This window comes from Pelophylax lessonae (genome assembly GCF_965119305.1).
Source record: "Pelophylax lessonae genome assembly, chromosome: 1".
NCBI lineage: Eukaryota > Metazoa > Chordata > Amphibia > Anura > Ranidae > Pelophylax > Pelophylax lessonae.
Window position 1 is genome coordinate 229,263,547 of NC_138768.1, and position 21,926 is coordinate 229,285,472.

General features: G+C 42.3%; 1 protein-coding gene across 4 annotated transcripts in view; it reads right to left on the bottom strand.

The window, feature by feature from the left end:
• KDM2B (lysine demethylase 2B) overlaps positions 1 to 21,926 on the bottom strand; it is a 246,416-nt gene that overhangs the window by 77,676 nt on the left and 146,814 nt on the right. For all 4 annotated transcript variants that reach the window (XM_082244129.1, XM_082244128.1, XM_082244130.1 and 1 more), the window contains one exon: positions 13,165 to 13,251. In XM_082244129.1, coding sequence (XP_082100255.1) covers positions 13,165 to 13,251 — 87 coding nt within the window. The remainder of the gene's footprint in view (positions 1 to 13,164; positions 13,252 to 21,926) is intronic.

Genomic DNA, 21,926 nt, shown 5'->3' on the forward strand with positions numbered 1-21,926 from the left:
ATCATTTTGTGATTGAATGCATCTAAAATTTAAAAAAACGGCACTCGGGGGGGGGGGCGTGTCCGGATTAGAAGGGAGCAGACATCTCGGTGAGAGCTCCGGTTTCCCCATCACAGAATCCTGCTTCATCCTTTCCTCTTAAGCGATATCCCACCGTGTGGGCTGCTGATATAAGGTAGGGGATTCTTCCCCCCCCCCCCCCGCAATCTCCCTATGCCATCCAAAGGGAGATCCGCCAACAGCCACCTCCTAAGCCTCGGAGCTCCGCAACAGGGACACATGTGGCGGGCATTGCCTCTCTCATCTGAGGCTGAACAGGCAGAGGCAGTTTCTTGACATGGCATCTGACATGAAAGAGCCCTCATAGCCTGCGGCTACGGGACCCCCGGAGAGCGATTCCTCCACTGCTACCATCCTCAATGCTATAGAGGCTAGTAAAACCACCCTGATGGGCAGGATCGACACACTGGCCATTGCGTGCCATCAGGCAGGACATGGACAAATTCAGAAGATGGGTTTCAGCATCAGGAGGCTCGTATATCAGAAATTGAGGATGCTGCTGGCACCTCTAGACACAACATCTCTGAGCGACAAAATTCAGTGAAGCTTTTAAATGGCAAGATCAGAGGATGCTGAGAACTGTCTGCGCAGGAATAACGTGAGTGGAGGGCTCTGAGTGGTTTTTCAAGGCTATCCTCAATCTGACCCAAGTATCCTCTGTTTACATAGCGGAACATGCTCACAGGGTGCAGACAGGTCCTAGGCCACATGGAGCGTCACCCAGGCCATTCCTAGTGTGTTTCTTCTCGTGACCGAGACCTCATCCTGGCTGAAGCAAGCAATTAACCGCAGCTTATATATCAAAATACCACCCTTCATTTCTTCCCTGATTTCTCTCCCGAGCTTCAGAGGCGTCGGAGATTATTTGTGGATGTCAGGAAATGGCTGAGAGAAAAGGGGATCACATATGGCATGCTATACCCTAGTAAGTTACGTGTCGAGCATATGGGGTCAGTGAAATTCTTTGAGAATCCGTCGGATGCCTGAGTGGTCAGATACTGTTGCTTGATTTTTCTGCACTCTGTGGTTTTATTCCTTTACTAATGTTTGGGCCCTCCTTTGATGGTTGTTGGAAGGAGGGAATATCGACCTGCGGGGACTCGTGGCCGAGGTCTCCATCAAGTTTAATGCTAAGCCTCATGTCGGAAACTTACCCCTTTTGATGCAGCTTACTGAAAACTCCTTTTATAAACATTATGCGGGACCCGGAGTTCTTCTCAGGAGCCTTGGAGCAAAAAACGGACCCTAGAACTTTGCAGCCCTCCCATCTATCTCCTGCAGAGTGCATGCAGCAATTCCTCAGTGGAGCAGTTCAGAGTTTATAGGAATAAAGTCCCCCAGCTATTTGATATACCAAGTTTGTCATGGTGGCGAGACAGGGAATGACAATTTCCCAGTTTTTGTTTTTCTAGTTAAGGTGCAATTTTTCTATTTTTTTTTTTTTTTTGTGCTTTTTTGCAGTTTTTGATACACTATTTGAGAATGGTGCATTCAAGGCTTGTGCACTCTCTCAACCTTCTCTGTGCACAAGAGAAGGATTTTACCAACACTTATCTTCAGTGAATGTATTACCTATATCGAGATCTGATTCAGCAATGGCACTGTATGACTGAGAATCTGCAATGGAGTTGGGCCCCCATCTAGTGGTTATTTTAGGCACGACAGCTATGTCTGACTATTAAGGTTCTCTCCTGGAATGTTGGTAGGGCTTAACCCTAAATGTAAAAAACGGGCTGTTGAAATACATCCAATCTCCTGACCCTCAAATAATATTTTTACAAGAGAGTCACTTGATGGGAAATAATATACTGGTTATGCGCCGTCCTTGCATCCAACGAGCCATACATGCCACATTCTCCTCTTATGCCAGAGGGGGGGTCTCAATTTTACTTCAGAAGTCCCTACCTTGCTCCATAGACACAGTGCCAACAGACCCTGGGGGTCAATATGTAATGGTGATCATGGAAATCCATTCCAATCGCCTAGTATTGGTGAACATGTATATTTCTCCATTTTCCAGTGTCATTTTATATGAAATATTGGAAAAGCTAGCGCCTCATTCTCCCTACAGGTTGTTAATTGTGGGGGATTTTAACAATATCCTAGACTACACCCTTGATACCTCTAATCACAATAAGCACATAACCATGACTTATCTCAGTTGAGTGAAACGGCTGGCTTCACTGAACTATGGAGGTGGAAACATCCCATGGACAGATGTTACTCATATATCCCGTGTTTAACTCCTCATCCAGAATAGATTTGGCCTTTGCCAATGAGGCTCTTCTAACTATGGTGCATGTTGTTACTTACCTTCTTGAGGGCATATCAGACCACACCCTACTTCAGATTACCTTGCAGCTTGGGGATCACAGGTCCAAGAGGCCCTGGAGACCGTCCCCTCGGTGGGTGGGGAGCCTATGGTGGGAGGAGATTTTTAAACCACACAGATTCGTCCTGGCAGATTAAATGAGGGGTCAGTCACGGGACAGACTTAATGGGATGCGTTTAAGGCTACTTCCAGAGGGATATCAGCTATCAAGGCAGCAAGGGAGGAACAAGAATGTGCAAAGGCACATGCTAATATCCCTTCTCATGATACTCTGACAAATTAGCAAGTTGCTCGGGGTGATTTACATCTCCCTTACCAAGATATAACACACTGCTCCTTGCGACGGGGTTTTTGAACAGGGAGATAAAAATGGGAAGCGGCTAGCATTATTAATGACTCAAGGACCTCTACTCACCTATATATTGAGGACCTGTCGGCTGTCCTAAATCCCCTGAGCCTGCCTGGTATACCTGAAGAGATCAAGGAGACTTTAGAAGCCCCATTTAAAGAGAAAGCAGTGACTTGTGCAATAGGCTCCTACCCTAATGGGAAGGCGCCGGGTCCAGATGGATTACCTATAGAGTGGTATAAACACTATGCAGAAGTTCTCTCTCCAAGATTACTTAAGTTATATATGGAATGCTTTGAGGCTGGTTCCCTCTCTTCCTTCTATGAGGCACACATAGTGTTAGCCGAACCAGACAAAGATCCAACTAAATGTTCTTCATATAGGCCTATCTTTGATTAACCTAGATTTCAAAATTCTCACTAAACTGCTAACAGACTCAGGTCAGTCCTTGAGCATTTTATATCCCCTGATCAGACAGGCTTTATGCCAAAACAAAAAAAAGCCACGGATAATCAACGTACGCAGGGTATTTACGCATAGGCAATTAGGGCCAGATGTATCCAGCGGAGGGGTTCTTGGTTTTTTTTAGATCTGCAAAAAGCCTTTCATTCGATAGATTGCTAATATATGTTCACGGTGTTGGAAGCATATGGGTTTGTCCCCAAGTTAGAGCAGTGGATAAATATTATAGGCCACAATCCAACTGCAGTCATTGAACTTAACAGGCTGATCTCTGATTTTTATTTCGGTTAGGCGGGGTACCAGATAAGAGTGTCCGATGTCTTCTGGGCTATTTGCCTTGCTAACTAAAGCCTAGTACACACGCAACGATTATCGGCCGGCCGATCGTCTGTCTTTTGTCCAGAGTGGTGTTTTGTTGGTTGGAATGTGCCTAGACTGCACACGAATTTTCTCGCCCGACAAAATTCTACTTCAGAAGTGATGTCATGTGTTGGTTTGCTTTCTTTGTGTTCTTTCATCTCTGAGCATGCCCAGTCTTGCTCATTAGATTTTTCCCTGTCGAAATCTGTACTGACTGCACAAAAATCGGCCGTGTTTTGATGGTGGACAAAAATTTTATAGCCTGCACACCAGATTTTTTTCGCTCGAAAAGTCGGAGTCGGTTGTCGGAAGCATCATACTAACAAGCCAAAAATCGGCTGCCGATTTTCGACGCGTGTGTACGAGGCTTCAGCCTCTGGCTGTCACACAGAGGGCCTCACCTGGGGTATGCGATATTCAGGTTGGAAGCCTGACAGAAAAGGTGGCCTTATATGCAGACGATATGGTGTTACTCTTGAGTGATTCTGATGCTTCCCCAACAGCGGCGTTATCCATTTTGAATTCCTTCGCTAGCCTCTCAGGGTTAGTGATTTGGAGCAAATCTCAAATTCTTCCTTTAAAAATACCCACTCCGCCCTGCAGAGTTGTGGCTTATTACCCCTTACAGCAGGTAGACAGGATTATATAACTGGGCATTCATATTTCTAATTCAGTCTCAGTCTTCATCACCTTAAATGTTACCCCTTTATTACAGGCATTGAAGTGTAGATTGCAGGCTTTGGCAAAACTTACACTCATTGGGAAAGTTAACCTACTATATTCCAGAACATTGACAATCCGGTCTCTGCTTTCTTATGGAATGGACGAAATCCTAGGATCAAATTGCAGGTACTCCAGCAACCATGGAAACAAGGGGGACTAGCAGTTCCAAACTCCTTTGCTACTATCTGCTGGGACAACTGGTCTTCGCTCATAGGTGGTTGACCCTCCCAGAGGAAAATGTGGCGGTTGCTCTGGAGGCTGCGATAGTAGGCTCCTACGAGGCCCTGTCTCATCTCCTGTTAAGAGGTAGTAAAGCCCCTTACCTCATCACTATTCCTATGAGAGTAACAATTAGAGCTTGGGTGGTAGCTGGCAGGACAGAATCTGGAAGCACGCAGGTAAAATACTACACTCCCCATTGTGGAATAATTCTCAGTTTCCACACTTATTTAAATTCCCAGACCCCGTTATATGGGCTAAATATGGTATTAAGAGGGTAGTGGATATAATTAAGAATGGCACACTTCTACAGTAGGATGACATGAAATCCAAATTTATTCTTCCTAACTCCTATCGGTTTCCTTACTTGAAATTGCGGCATGCATACATCTCTCAATTTGGTATCTCACCAATCACATTGCAAGAGAGCGATATGGAAATTCTCAGAAATTACTCTTTAGCTAAAGCATTGTCTAATCTTTACAAGCAACTATTTGTAGATACCTATAAAGTCCTTGAACCTTGCAGAACAGCAGGGCAAGGGGTGTTTCCCCAGATGGATGGAGATGACTGGGATGATGTATGGGATATCAATTTCTCTAGGATGGTTTCTACTAGAGATCATCTCATTCAATATAAAGCTTCTACATCGTATATATCTTACCCAGGCAAGATTGGCTAGAATTTTTCCCTCCCAGTAGTCCTGTTGGTGGTGCACCTCACCCGGAGTGAATTTCATGCATATATTCGGAGAATGTGTGGCCATACAGAAGTTCTGACTGAAGGTTGCTGAATGCAAAGAGGTTACTACTCTGTGTTACGCCTAGCAATGAAGTGTGTCTTTTGGGATTGGTGGATGCGCTAGCTCCAAAGAGCAATACATTGACTTTGTTGTTTTACTATGCAAGGAAAATGATAGTACTCTCCTGGAAAAAACCTACACCCCTCGCCATTCAGGCATAAAAAGCACTTGTAAATAAAGCACTCCCCTTTTATAAGGCCACTTATGCCAGCAGGGGAATACCCAATAAATTAGAGAAGGTGTGGGGTGGTTGGACAAAGAGTACATCTACAGTGTGACTAAACTAGGAGTATCTAAACAGGTCCTTGCTACCTTTCATGCAGTATATTGTTTTGGCTGGTCAACACTATATCCAGGATATATACTTTGAACTGGTGCTGTACCTTTCATGCAGTATATTGTTTTGGCTGGTAAACGATATGTCCAGGATATATACTTTGAACTGGTGCTGTACCTTTCATGCAGTATATTGTTTTGGCTGGTCAACGATATGTCCAGGATATATACTTTGAACTGGTGCTGTACACATTAACAAATGCCAGCCCTAGTGCCGACTCTTTGGTATGGTGGCTTGTAAGGAGAACACTGGTGTTAGGAGACAGAATTATTTTATGTCACGCCAGCCTGAAAAAGATGGGAAGGTTGAAATGTTCTTATACACACATTAACTTCTGCGCTATGCTGTGTGCCTTGTGCTGAAGCTTCATTTGTTGTTGTTAATAGTCGTTGACTAGTTTTGACTGTGTGTATGGTCTTTGTTTTTGTACGGTTTTAAAAAAGCAGCAATAAAAATATTAAAAAAAAAAAAAAAAAAGGGGGCGCTCAGCAGACAGACCCCTTACTCTCATAAGTGTGTCATCTATGTTTTTAGGCTTCATTCACATGGGCATTAGTCCTGCACACAGGTTCCTGCTGACAGAAGAAAAAAAAAAAAAAAAAAACGTTTAAATCTGTATTGTGTGTGCATCCAACTGGACATGCTGGACCGTAAAAGTGGTAAAACGCATATATGTGTGTGAGTGCGTTAAATGCAGAATTGTCACGCTGCTATTTTTTTTTTTTTTATTCAAATGCAGCACCCACAAAACACACAGGTCTGAATAGCTAGGTAAATGGTGTTGCATACAAATTAAAGATGCACTGAAATTTTGGCGGCCGAAACAGATCGGCCGAAAATGGTGTTTTTGGGATTCTGCTGATAGAGAAAAAAGGTGGCGATAATGAAGGCGAAAAAATTAACACAGTTGCGTTATTGAGGAGTTCTTGCTGTGTTTTCAATGCGTTTCAAAGGGGAAAATGCGTTTTGGTGTATTTTTTTTAACTGACCAAGTAAGTAAGATTTTTAACACCACAATGGTGGATGCGTAATAGACCAGTGTGAAGAAAATAAAAGGAATTTTTAAAAAGGGTGCTTTTCTTGACTTTTTCTTGCCCGAAAAGGTGCAGATAATGGGTGACAAAATTCATATTCATTTAAATTATTAATTAAAAAGTTGTACATAATAAAATTCTATATGAAAATATAATGGGATTTTTGTACTTACCGTAAAATCCATTTCTCTGAGTTCGACAGACAGCGCTCCATAAATCATACAATTGGGTTATATTGCCTCCTCCAGGAGTAGGACTAGGCAGAACAATAAACACCTGGCTACGCCCATGGGCCGTCCATAGCTTGGTATAAAACCCCCCTTTCTGCTCTAGGTAATCAGTTTAGTAGCAAGCAGTATTATAAGTATCAGAACGCCATAGAGGGGTGGGTGCTGTGTCTGTCAAACTCATAAATGGATTCTACGGTAAGTAACAATTTCCATTTTCTTTCATTCGATGGACACAGCTCTCCATAAATCACAACTGCTGGGACATCCAAAAGCAGTGCCAAAAGGAAAATGAGGGGTGGGGAAAACCCAAGGCCAAACATAAGTGCCCTTAAACAGGACACAGGAGCCTTAACCAGGTCACAGGAGCTCCGTCTGAAAAAATAAAAGTTATAAAAAAAAAAAAAAACAACCCTCAAGAGGGAACAACTCCTTTTTAAACAGCAATGATATCCCCTACAACCAGCACGGAAGACCTTATTACCTTTATCCGCACATCCATTGTGGTCTGGTGTCCAATCAGTGACTGGACAGTGTGTACCTCTTACACTAGACCCAACGGCCCCTGCTGGAGGAAACTGCACTACTCTAGGACTGGTTCGCATTTCCCTGGGATACCACCACCTACTGGGCTCTAATCACCACTTTGGGGGAATTCTCATTCCATTGTACCATCACAGGATTATTCTTGTTTGGATAACTAATAACTTTCTAATCCAACTTCTGGAAATTGCCCCAGTGGACTTTGCTCTACTTCCGTTCACATGTTGGTCCTGCCACAGCATATCCGCCATTTAACAATTTTTTCCACACAGGATTATTTTCAGCTGTGTCCAGGACCCCTACATGATTGAAGCACTGCATATTCCCTTAAGTGCATGTTATCCCCACATATGCTTTGAACCGCACTATCAGCTATATGTTCTTGGTCCAAGTTGATGCAATCCACTGTTTGTTTTTAAATGCTTTTATGTCTTGTGTCCATGTATGTATTTAGTTCCTTCACCAGGCACAAGTGCCCAATAAATATTTTTCATGTTTTCACAAAGATTATTGTGTATCTTTGGTACCTATATTTGATCACCTCTTCTTGTGAACTGGGGATTGGATTTATACCTTTATTTCCACCCAATTCACATACTTTGCCTTTTTAAACAGCAGCCTGCAAAACTTTGCAGCCAAAAGAAGCATCCACAGATGCTCAAGTATTCAAGTATCTACCTTCTAGAATCTTGTAAAAGGTATGCACCCATGACCAAGTGGCCGCCTTGCAAACTTGCGATATTGATGCCTGATGGTGGAAGGCCCAAGAAGCACTCAGCGCTCGAGTAGAATGTGCCGTGACAAGGAAAGGTGGAACCTGACCTTTAATGGAATAGGCCTGAGTCACCGTCTGTCTGATCCATCTAGAGATGGTAGCCGAAGAAGCGGCCAGCCCTTTTTGTGGTCCATTTGTAACCAGAAAAAAAGACTGACCTCCGAAAGGACTCCATAACTGCCAGATACACCCGAATCGCACGAACCACATCCAGGGTATGCAAAGCAAATTCCTTGGGATGAGCCAGCTTGGGACACAAGGCAACACAATGTCCTCATTCAAATGGAAGTCAGAGACCACTTTGGGCAGGGACAAAGAACCACTTTATAAAAACCTTTGGACCACCAAATAGGGACTGCGACAGGATAGTGCCGCCAATTCTGATACCCTGCGGGCCGAGGTAATAGCCACCAAGGTCACCTTCTGGGATAACCTAGACAAGGGAATCTCCCGAATATTCTCAAGTAGAGTTTTCTGGAGAACCGAAAGCACTAAATTGAAATCCCATGGAGACAAAAGAGACAATACAGGTGGAGCCACAGGTCAAACCCCCTGAATGAAGATACCAATTAAAGAGTGCCTGTGGCTAGGGGTCGCTGAAAGAAGGTTGCCAAGGCAGACACCTGGCCCTTGATGGTACTCAAGGCCAACTTCTGAACAATGCCATGTTGAAGAAAGGGTAAGACCCGAGCCACAGAAACGATCGAGGATGTGCCCCAAGAAACGTACGCTTTCCACATACGATTGTATATCTTGCAGGAAAACAACTTCCTCGCCTTCACCATATCAGGGATTACTGATCCAGACAAACCTCTATCCCTCAGCACCTGGCTTTTAATAGCCACGCCATTAAAACCAGCGACTGTAAAGCAGAATGGTAGATTAGCCCTTGGGACAACTGGTCTTCTCTGAGAGGAAGCCCTCCAAGGGACGTTTACCAGGATGATTGGAAGATCCTCGCTCTTGATTCTTCGCAGGAACTGCCAGAAGAAGCTTGAGCCGAGGATGATATTGACCTTACCGTGGCCCTTGGACGCCTGCGGCGTCTGTCATTGCCCCCTGTGACCTCATCACAAACTTCAGTATCCTCCTGTGGAGCTGAACCTGCTAAAAAGGAGCTGCATGTAGAACTGTGCAAACAAAACTGTCTTGAAGGTGGATACCACCAGACTCAGAACAAATATGCAAATCGGAAGAGAAAACCGGAAGAGAAAACTGACAGCAGCCGGTGAATCACAGCCTAGAAATATAAAAATAAAGAGGGTGCACCTGCCTAGCGCATTACCTTTGCAAAAAAGGGATTTAAAATATATGCACATCATACTCGCAAATTAAGATGACAATTCAAGCAGATATAAGTGTAAACGAACCCAGATTTCTACTTGGCATGGCCTGCTGGTCAGTGACAGTCGTGGAATGGATATCTCCAAAAGACGTTGAAGCGTTTCAAGGGGTGTCCCCTCTTCCTCAGAGCTGCCAGTAAACCGCATACAGTAAAGCATGCTAGTTATACTCACTGTGAAGCCTAAGGGGTTAATCCTCTGCATTGTGTAAAAAGGCTTGATCCTGTCTTTTATCCTCCCCTTTTTCCACTGTCCCCAATCCATCTCATGTTAGTACAGAGCCTTTCGAGTCAAACTGCACATGCGCAGTTTGGTATGTATTGCTAAAGAGTTTTCTTTTTCTTGGGAGGGTACATGTGATCAGCACAGGACCAATCGCCACTGCTCAGAAAACGGGTCAGGGGGTGATGCAGCCTCATAGCACAGCCAGAGTAGAAGAAAAACTCCTCCTACAAGCTTTACCCAAACAAACACTGATAGAACTCATAAGACTGCTATATATTGTTGATGAGAAAAGGTATTTAGCAGTTTATATTTACTAAAATAATTGCATTTCCATGTTCTGTGTGCTGTGGGAGATCAGATATAGTGAATGCAGGGCCCTGGGTTTAGTAACACTTTAATAAGGATTGTTATATTGTAATTCACTTTATGTAAATGTTCTATTTTTTATTGTTTATTATCCATAGCGCTGTATACTAATAATACTAATACTAAGTAGTGTAACACTGACCAGGAATAAAATGTACATATGTAGATTATGTATCTTAATGCTTTCTAGCATGCTTGGTCAGACTCCTAAGAAGTGAGTCAACATTTAGAAAGATATTTCTGAACCATCACCTCAACAAACAGGTCAGCAGAGGTAGCTCCCATATTTTTATCCCAACAGCATCTTTTTGAGGGCAGCTAGGGAAAACCAATCCAAAATTAATACTTGCTGGGCTTTCAGTTTTAGGTTTACTATCTATAACCCTTGTTGTGGTTTCATCCTGCCTTTAGAACCATTAAATTAATATTATGCTACACTCCAAGTTGCTTTGGAAGCCCTTTAATGAGCAAAAACAAATCTAGCTACTGCTTCAAAGCACTTTGACCCAAGAGTGAAAATGTGTAACTAGGCCCAATTCCATCTGGTATTAAAAGGATGGCAGGTGAGCCAAGTGTGCTTTGCAGCCCCACGAGAATCATTAAACTGGCCAATACCACATAAACACTTTAAATGTGAAAGTATCGTACTTCAAAAAAAAAAAAAAAAGAAGAATCCAGTAAATTTACAACATCTGCCTGCAATTGAAAGGAGGGGGTAAATTATGGTGATCCATTCAGAAGTAATGTCCTTCAACTGTTTTTAAAATACCATAGCATATTTTATGTTTAGGAAATTGTAATATACCAGGCTAGATGATCAGCATAAAGGTTGATTGAAAGTGACCAGGTCACTAGCCTAAAAGGTTCCAGCACAGCATACTCTGTAAAGAAGAATATAAAATACTTACATTATCACTCCATTTGTGAGTATGCAGGGAAAAAAATCACCCATCCAGAAATGTAGATCTTCTGGGTCCCCCACAGTTTGCACTGCTCCTGATGACCTTCTTATCACTAATAGGTCTCCTATCCAGATTCCTCCTGCTGACCTTCACATCATTACTATCTTCTATACTGGATCCTTCTGCACTTAATTCTTCATCCCTACAGTCTACTATACTGGATCCTTCTGCACTTAATTCTTCATCCCTACAGTCTATTATACTGGATCCTTCTGCTGACCTCCACATACCTATTGTCTCCTATACGGGTTCCTCCTGCTGACCTCTACATCACCTGTCTATTATAATGGTTCCTCCCACTTAATTCTTCATCCCTACAGTCTACTATACTGGATCCTTCTGCACTTAATTCTTCATCCCTACAGTCTATTATACTGGATCCTTCTGCTGACCTCCACATACCTATTGTCTCCTATACGGGTTCCTCCTGCTGACCTCTACATCACCTGTCTATTATAATGGTTCCTCCCACTTAATTCTTCATCCCTACAGTCTACTATACTGGATCCTTCTGCACTTAATTCTTCATCCCTACAGTCTATTATACTGGATCCTTCTGCTGACCTCCACATACCTATTGTCTCCTATACGGGTTCCTCCTGCTGACCTCTACATCACCTGTCTATTATAATGGTTCCTCCCACTTAATTCTTCATCCCTACAGTCTACTATACTGGATCCTTCTGCTGACCTCCACATCTCTACTGTCTCCTATACGGGTTCCTCCTGCTGACCTCTACATCCCTACTATCTTTTGTAGTAGTTCCTCTGCAGAACTCAATGTCACTACTGTCTCCTGTAGGGACGTGGTGATCAGCAGATGGAACCAAACAGCTTCAGGGCACCTAGGAAATGAACCCACTCAGAAGTGTGGGTTTCCCAGCAGACATTGCAAGACCACTTCTCACAAATGGAGTAGCGTTTGGTAGCAGAAGTATATACATTCTTCTTTTACTGCTGAAACATGTTACAATTGGGTTTCTTTGACCAGTACAGCAAGCAACCTAAATATTTGGGTATATTGGGTATAATAATTGTATGGGCAGCCCTAAATTTGGTTTCCATAATGTTTGGAAACCTATGTTTCTGCCAATGTGCAGAAGAATGTTTTTTTTTTTTTTTTAAATATGAGGTACTCTGTATATCAAGATCAACCTTTACTAACTTTCTGATCCCAATAATACCTGGAATGCCTTTTCAGTACAAGTTAATATTGCAGTGATTCCATTAAAATCAATTTTTGTTATTTTCACATTTTCTTTTAAATTGTATATGTTCTCTATCAATGAACCAATTCAGAGACCTGCAGTGTGAGAAAGAGCAGTGATTTACAACAATATGTATCACTAGAAAGTAAGAAGCAAAGCCTGCATATGTAATGAGCAGATAAGGCTACCTTCATATTTGTCCTGTTTTAACTTTAGTTGTTCTACTGATAAAGTAGTCTGTTTTGTACTTTTCTTGGTAATTTAATTAAAATAAAGTTTTAAAAAAAATCAAAGCAAAAGGTTTTCCTTTTAACTGTAGCCTATGTGTCCATCAGCTACCTATATAGTGTTACACAGGTTGTGTGGTGCTGGGTTCTAGGCTTTTAAAGCTGGTTCCTAGATATGGTTGTGATTTGTCCAAGCCTGTCTTAAGTAATGACAAAGTTATTACTGAATAAAAGAGCAACTACAAGGGATATACAAGTAGGAGACCTGAAGTGGTCTCTTGGCAAGAGAAAATATTTAAGATGCCTTTGTTTTTTAGGGTATAGGCCCCAGGGCAGTCAGCATTGGCATCTTCCCAGTTTGCATTATGTTACATGGTCTTTCTGAAGTAAATATGAAAACCCTTCATGTGATCTGTAAAACTCCATGCATAAACATGCCCTTTCTGGAATGTTCCCCAATATTGTCACTACCGGAAACCACAGTCGCTAAATCTACCTCTAGTACCGCCTATATGGGAAAAGAGGTTGGAGGAAATATGTTGTCAGGGTGGTTTTCCTTTTAAAAGGAAAACACTTAATGTATATATTTTAGATCAGACTTAAGACTCACCTTGGCAGGTTTCTTGGGCCAAGACACGACAGGTACTCCAGAAATGGCCAGATTCTGGTCATCATCTGCATGTTCCTTGAGTACAGTCTGTTCAATGGAAAGTTTTGTTAACGTCTAACATCATAGTACACGTGTATATGCATCACTATAAATCCTTACCATTAATATTACAAAGCTAGGGTGTTTACCATCTACTAAGTGTCCCCCTACACAAATCCATTACAGGTACAGAGGCACTCATGGGTCTTGCAGATGAGATAGATCAAAACAGCAGAGATTTTACTGTCAAAATTTTGATAAAGCCCCCCCCAACTAAGTTACAATTTAAATTTGCAATAAAAGTTTTACTGTTTATTGAGTGCTTATATAGTGTAAGCCTGTAGAGCACCAGGTCTCAAAGTTGCAAGTAATCTTCATTGCTGCAGGTATTCTCCTGTATTCTGACTGAAGTAATAAATGTTCGGCTCTTTTTATGAGTTGCTTCTCATTCCAATCAGAATGTGGAGGATGGGCCTTGTAGTCAAAATGTCATTGAGACAAAACAGTATTCCTGAGAGGACCATGGAAGAGGCTGGTAGAAGTGGTGTCAATAAAAATTTATGAATTTTAATGATATCCCAGTCTTAGTCCGTAGGGTTCAATATTGAGTTGACCCACCCCCTTTGCAGCTATAACAGCTTCAACTCTTCTGGGAAGGCTGTCCACAAGGTTTAGGCGTAGGTCTATGGGAAGGTTTGACCATTCTTCCAGAAGTGCATTTGTGAGGTCAGGCACGGATATTGCAAGAGAAGGCCTGGCTCACAGTTTCTGCTCAAATTCATCCCAAGTCAAGTTCCTCCACCCCAAACTCGCTCGTCGATGTCTTTATAGCTGCAAATGGTGGGCCAACTCAATATTGAACCCTTCCGACTAAGACTGGGATGCCATTAAAGTTCATTTGCGTGATTGCCCCCAATTGGGTGCCCCGTGTGAGCCATACACGCCAGTGAATTTGCATTTCCTTGTTCAATCAGGCGAAGGGTATAGTAAGCATTTGATATACATTCCAAAGTGTTTTCATAACCACAAATGCAACATGTTTGTAGAACCAATTGTCATGATTCTATGTTATACTAGTTCAATTCAAATCTATTGTGTTGACATGTACATTTGTAAAAGGCAATCTGCTTGATGCACGAATATACCATGTCTTGTTCCGTTTGAAAAACCAATAAAAAAAAAAAAAAAAAAAAAGTTCATTTGCGTGTAAAGGCAGGTGTCCCAATACTTTTGACAATATTGTATATATCATTTTTATTTTTTTAATTAGCCCCAGCCTTCATCTTTATAGTTGTACAGACTCCTCTTCTGTATGGAAAATGTTTAGTCTAATTTTCATTAAAAGGTTGCAAGTCTGTGCCTCACTTCCTAGCTGGAAGACAAGACATCCAGCATCATCTTGGGTCCTACTGTCCCCTGAGCCACCTATTTTATTCACTAGATATCTAGGGTGGTCTGCACGCATGAGAGCCAATTCTAGAAAATAAGCCTCTGGAAACTAAATGGAACTAAACCAGAAAGGTGAGCGGAAAGTTTTCCAGGTAGTAAAGGCTACAGGCAACACATTTTTTCTCTGGCAGGACTTGCTGTTGTAATTTTTTTTTAAATGGCTGATGGGTTCACACCACACCTTTGGATGGTGTACGCCTGGTTTAAAGTAGTATTAAACTCGAAAGCAAATGGGTAGCTATTGTAGTTTACCATTTCTTAGATTGGAAGGCTGCATTAATTTTCTTTTTTACACTTTCTTCTATTTTTTTCCACTCAAAATACATTTTTATTGGAGTTTATTAAAGATACAAAAGGCAGCGGTCCTTGACAGCACAGTAGTGTAGAATACCATTGGTAAAAATATCTTTTTGAGTAAGAGACGAACAAATCTGCAGTGTTCCAGGTAACAATAGCTGGAACTTTTATATATAGGAATCATTTATCAATCCAAGCAGGCCAGGGTTTCCACATATTTTCAAAATAGGGTCTCTCTCCTTACCCTAGGTTCATATTGGTGTGGCTCCGTGGGCAGCGTTTTGCGCAGGCATGGCAGCCCATTCATTTGAATGAGCTGCCGTGCTTCCTAAAACACAGGGAAAAGGTCCCTGAAGCATTTTGGAAAATCGCAGCCTGCATGGGAACAAAGTGCAGTGCAGTTCCCAGCGTGGGAGCGATTTCCAGTGCATGTGGCATGTCATTAGCATGAATGGCATCAGCACACACCGCTTCATTTTTTTTGTGCGGGTGGCTGCAGGTGTGGGAACAGCTATGCACAGATGTGAACCTAGCCTTGGAGCCCACATTTGTTCATAGAGCTAGTGTCCCAACTATGGTTATGGTTTCGGACAGACTGGGTGCCAATTGCAGTTTCCAATCTCTGGTTATAGTATTTCTAGCTGCCAATAAAATGTGTGTGACTACTGTACAGTAGTTAACCGGTAAATCATAAATCTCCAGGTTGAGAATGGCTAAAGACGTTTTGGTGAGAACCAGTAGAGCAGTGATCTCAGACATACAAGGGGTAAAATAAGTATTGAACAAGTCACCATCTTTCTAGGTAAATATGTTTCAAGGTGCTATTGACATGAAATTTTCACCACGTCAGTAACAACCCATGCAATCCATACAAAGAAATTAAGTTACGTGTAATGAAATGGAATAACACAAGGGGAAAAAAGTATTGAACACGCTAACTAAGATGGGATTTTTGACCTACCGTAAAATCCATTTCTCTGATGTTCAGTGATGGACACAGCTCCTGATCATCTTAACCATTGGGTTATACTGTCCCCTACAGGAGTAGGACACTAGACAGGAAAAAGTCTGTCTACGCCTATGGGCAGTCCCAGGGGATATACTCCTCCTCTCGGCTATTAGGTACTCCGTTTTGTTACAAGCAGTGGCACAAGAATTACAACTCCACAGAGGGGTGGGCGCTGTGTCCGCCAATGAACATCAGAGAAATGGATTTTACGGCAAGTCGAAAATCCCATTTTCCCTTTCGTTCATTGACAGACACAGCTCCTGATCTTCTTAACCATTGGGACGTCCCAAAGCAGTGTTAAACATGGGGGGGTGGGAAAAAAAAAGAAACTCCCAAGGCGAACTATAGCCAACCAGGTAAACAGGAGCTCAACCAAAACTGGAGCTCACCTGAAAAAAAAAAAAAAAAAAAAAAAACCCATATACTCTCAAAGAGGACCAGGTCCTCTAAACAGCAGCCTGCAAAACCTTGCGGTTAAAGTAAGCATCCGCAGATGCCAACAAATCCACTTTATAGAACTTTGTGTAAGTGTGCAGCGACGACCAGGTGGCCGCCTTACAAACCTGCGTCACTGACGCCTGATGACAGAAGGCCCAGGAGGCACTGAGAGCCCCGAGAAGAGTGCGCCTTGACAGGGGGAAGGAGGAACCTGACCCCTGATGACATAGGCCTGAATCACCATCTGTCTGATCCATCTGGAAATGGTCGCAGAGGAAGCAGACAACCCTTTCCGAGGCCCATCCGTGTGCACTAATAGTGAGTCTGACTTCCTAAAAGACTCCGTAGCTGCCAGGTACACCCTAATTGCCCGGACCACATCCAAGGCATGTAAAGCTATGTCCTTCAGATGTTTTGGCCTGGGACACAGGGAAGGCAACACAATGTCTTCATTCAAATTAAAATCAAAGACAACTGGAGGAAGGAACGACGGACAGGGGTGAAAAACCACCTTATCAGTGTGCACCACCAAGTAAGGTGAACGACAGGATAACACCCCCAATTCCAACACCCTGCACGCAGAGGTGAAAGCCACCAAAAAGGCGAGAGAGAGAGAGGACAGATTATATATATATATATATATATATATTATATATATATATATATATATAATCTCCTGGGACTGCCCATAGGCGTAGCAAAACTTTTCCTGCCTAGTGTCCTACTCCTGTAGGGGGGCAGTATAACCCAATGGTTAAGATCAGGTGCTGTGTACATCAATGAACGAAAGAGAACATTTATTTGATACTTCGTAGAAAAATCCTTTGTTGGTAATAACAGCTTCAAGACGCCTCCTGTATGGAGAAACTAGTCGCATGCATTGCTCAGGTGTGATTTTTGCCCCATTCTTTCACACAAACAGCCTTCAAATCTTGATGGTTCTGTGGGATTCTATGAACTCTGATATTTAGTTCTTTCCATAGATTTTATTTTGCATAAATTTTATTTTGCATTCAAGTCAGGAGATTGGCTGGGCCATTCTAGCAGCTTTATTTTATATTGTATACGGTACAGAACAGTACCATATGCTGAAAAACAGCGCCACACCAGGATGTTCCCACATCCAAACTTAAATGTTGGTATGGTGTTTTTGAGGTGATGTGCAGTGCCATTTGACCTTCAAACAGGACGTGTATTATGGCATCCAAAGAGTTAAATTTTGGTCTCATCTGACCAGACTATATTATCCCAGTATTTCAGAGGCTTGTTTAAATGTTGTACAGCAAATTTAAATGAGCTTCAACATGCTTCTTCTTTAGAAATATAGTCTTGCTTGCTGAGCGTGCATACAGGCCATGGCGGCTGAGTGCATTACTTACGGTTTTCTTAAAAAAAAAAAATGTACCTGCTAATTCCAGGTCTTTCTGAAGCTCTCCACAAGTGGCCATTGGCGCTTGATAATTATTTTCACTCCTGTCAGAAATCTTGTAAGGAGCACCTAGTCATGGCCGGTTTATGATGAAATTATGTGCGTTCCACTTCCAGATTATGGCCCCAACAGTGCTCACTGGAACATTCAGAAGTTCGGAAATCCTTCTGCAACTAATGCCATCAGTAAGTTTTGCAACAATAAGGTTGTAAAGGTCTTGAGAGAGCTCTTTTCTGTTACCCATCATGAGCGGTTTCTTGTGTGACACCTGGGTATTGACCTTTGTATAGGCCATCAATTGAGAATGAACCAGCTGATATTCATTTGCACTGACAAGGGGCATGATTGCTTTCTAATTACTGATAGATTTCAGCTAGTGTCTTGGCTTTCCATGCCTTTTTCACCTCCCTCATTTCATGTGTTATATACTTTTGCCCTGTGTAATTCCATTTTATTACGAATAACCTAATTTCTGAATTTATTTGTTTTGGTTTCTTTATATGTATGGATTGCATAGGTTGTTACCAACATGTAGTGAAAATGTCATGTCAATAGCACCCTTCGAGATATATTTACCTAGAAAAATGGTTGTGTTCAATACTTTTTACCTGCTGTAATTGGGAAAATTGTCTGCCAGAAAGTAGTCAAATTTATTGTTTGACCACAACCTCACCAGTATAGGAGGAGAATAAGAGAGAAACAACTGGGCCAAGTGATACGTGGGAACATATCACAATACAACATTTTTTGCCAGCTCCCAATGATTGACCATGTGTTGCAGGGTAGGTAGAATTGAGAGCTGAAAGGCATTGAGAGGCAGTGAAGTCAGGTTCCCATTTTTTTTTTTAAATATTGTGTTTGGTAAATAAGGACTTGTTCCTATACAATTTGTGAAAAAGTGAGATGCCCTTATGTACAGGTAAAGGGGACTCGCCATGTCTTCAGGTGAATATGGAAAAGAAGAAGGGAAATGTAGAGGAAAAAATGGGCAATCCCAAATAAGTGTAGTGCTTAATTAATTGAAGCCTGCATTCCACCTCTAGCTCCTCCAGGCTTTTAAGGATGTGGTCATGGAATAAGTCATCAACCATAGTAATACCAGAACATATCCAAGATCTAATTGAATACAGTAGCAGATATCCAGATGAGACCACCTGCTGTACACTGAAACGCGAGGTAGCGCTCTGTACACAAATATTGATGCTTGAACTTGTGGGGATAGATTTTTAGTGTTAGCGGGTGCCATAGATCAGCCAACAGAAGAGTGAACAGATCTGAGGCAGGCACAAAGGTATTTTTAACATACACCCAGAGAACCTTAGTGAATGGCATAATCGAATGCTTGAGCTGATCTAGTTGGACTACTACCTAGCAGTCCTTGATGTTAAAGCCCATATATCTCAAATGTTTAATCAATTGATAAATTATGCTGGAGAGCTTGTTAGTTTGAAAAAAAACAGACTTACTGGCCAGATCAGCTGGTGGAAATAGAAGAAAGTCTAATTTTCAAAAGAACAAGCTCTCCAGCATAATGCATCAGTTACAAGGATACAAACCATTTACCACTAGCAGGGGTGCTTACAATAACTTGTATTTATTTTTGTAAAACGGTTATCCCAAAAAGGAAAAAAAAACTTTTTTCTGTTAACGGTTTATGAAGTATTAGCTGGAGTTAGTTTCAATTTGTTAGTCCATCTAAACCTTCTCCTCTTCCCAGACTGACAATGCTCGTGTCCAAAGGTGCCCCTGTTCTCATTCATCCAAAGTGGGGGCACCACCCATACAGAAAGTGGATTACTGGCCAGATCACCAGGTGAAAAACAGAGGTAAAAAGGCCAAAAAAAAAGGCCATGATCATTGTAATCCCAAAACCTGGCAAAGACCCCTATTATCCTATCGCCCAATATCCCTGTTAGGAGTCAACATAAAAATACTAGCGAAGATCCTGGCCATCCCTCTCAACTGAGTAATTCTTCCACTATACATCCTGATCAAACAGGATTTATGCCCAGGAAAAACACAGCCATGAATATTCGCCGCCAATATAGGACTATCCAAGCATCTCAAGACGGGGTTAGTACCAGGGCGGTTGTGGCGCTAGACGCCGCAAAAGTGTTAAAATCCCTGGAGTGGGGATACCTTTGGGAGTGCCTGAGGTGTTTTGGATTTGGCCCCCCAAGTTCACTAAATGGGTGCAGTTACTCTGTCAGACTCATTCCCTCTTGGGCACAGAACCTGTCAGGGATGTCCACTGTCCCCACTTCTATATGCCTTAGCTGCGGAGTCATTGGCCATTTCACTTAGAGCACACCCAGATATCCACGGCCAACGCTTGGGCTCCCTAGGAGCATAGGAATAGGAATGTATGCAGACGATAGGCTTCTATACTTGGAAGACACTGGCCCCTCACTACCAACTAGTGAGAGCACACATTCTAGGTTGTGCATAAATTGGAGCAAGTCACAAATCCTCCCACTGGATCCACATCCACCGTGATGTAGTGCAGCTTCCCTCCCACTGAACAGGGTGTCTTCTATTCAGTACCTGGGAGTTTAGGTCATTAGAGAGTTGCAGGATTACATACCCAATAATATTGAACCATTACTCACCATTTGGAAAACACGTATATAATCCAGGGCAAGACTGCCACTGGGAGTGATGGGTAGGGTAGACCTCACCAAGATGATCCTCCTGCCTAAGTTTCTATAAATGTTCTGGCACTCCCGATCTTACTTCCCCTTAAACTCTTTAGAACAATTGACGTGATCTTTAATTCATTCATCTAGGGGTCTAGTAGCTGCCTTGGCTCACTCAATGAAACCCGACAACTTTAGGTGGCACGGCCTTACCCGACTTTCACTCATACTGCCCAACTGTCTCACTTCAACAAGACAGAGGCTTTCAGATACCAAACGTCAGCATGTAGACAACTGAACCATGGATCTTATTCTCCCTTGCAGGTGATTTTTAGAGGTAGTGGCCAAACAGGGGCAGGCAATACCCTTGTCCCCCTACTGAGACATCACAGACGTGTTTGGTAAATAGCTCTTAAACACAATGCACTACCGTACCACACACATATCCCCCTGTGGCATAATTCCCAACTGCAGGAACTGGCCTCTATCTGAGACATTGACCTGTGGGCTTCCAAGGGCGTGATATACCTCTTTCAGGTACTCACCCCTACATGGTTGAGACTCTTCCAATCCCTGAAGGAGGAATTTGAGTTCCCTAATTCCATGTTAATTATGCCTGCAATTACACAATGCCCTTCAGACACCATTCCCTGAGATCATCACCACCATGCGTACTCTATCCCTGATCGATATCATCACAAGCCCAGAACGCTCCAAACTAATATCACTATATAATGCTCTACGTTCCCACACCTCTAATCAAGTAGCCGACAGGGCGAAATCTGGTTGGATAAGAGATGTGGGGCCCCTAGAGGAATCAGAATAGGAGGAGGTGCTGGAAGGCACGAAACTAGTTTCACCTAAACTCTAAACGTTTGACGCAACTCTACATTATACACAAAGCCTATTTAACGCCTATAAGTCTATCTAAATACAGTTCAAATCAGAGCCCGATGTGCCCCAGATGCTCTACTGAACCCACCACTTTCTTCCATCTAATATGGAAGACAGAGCTGTCCTGATATATTTAGGCTTTGCTGGGGACAAATAATCAAGTTCCTTCGTGACAACATGGGCTCCCCACTTCAGCTAGACCCTAGGTCTCATATTATACACACACATATTATATTAATATATATATATATATATATATATATATATATATATATATACACACACATATATATACACACACATATATATACACACACATATATATACACACACATATATATACACACACATATATATACACACACATATATATACACACACACACACACACACACACACACACACACACCCATTTAGGCCTGGATCTCCAAAATAAATGTTACACTACTGTACAAGAAACTGGTTTATTTCCACAGGGGCTGTCCAACTAAATACAACAGGGTTTGAAGGTGACACATGCGATGCTTAATTCCACATTTATGACCTCACACAAGGCCACAGTACCTCGTGT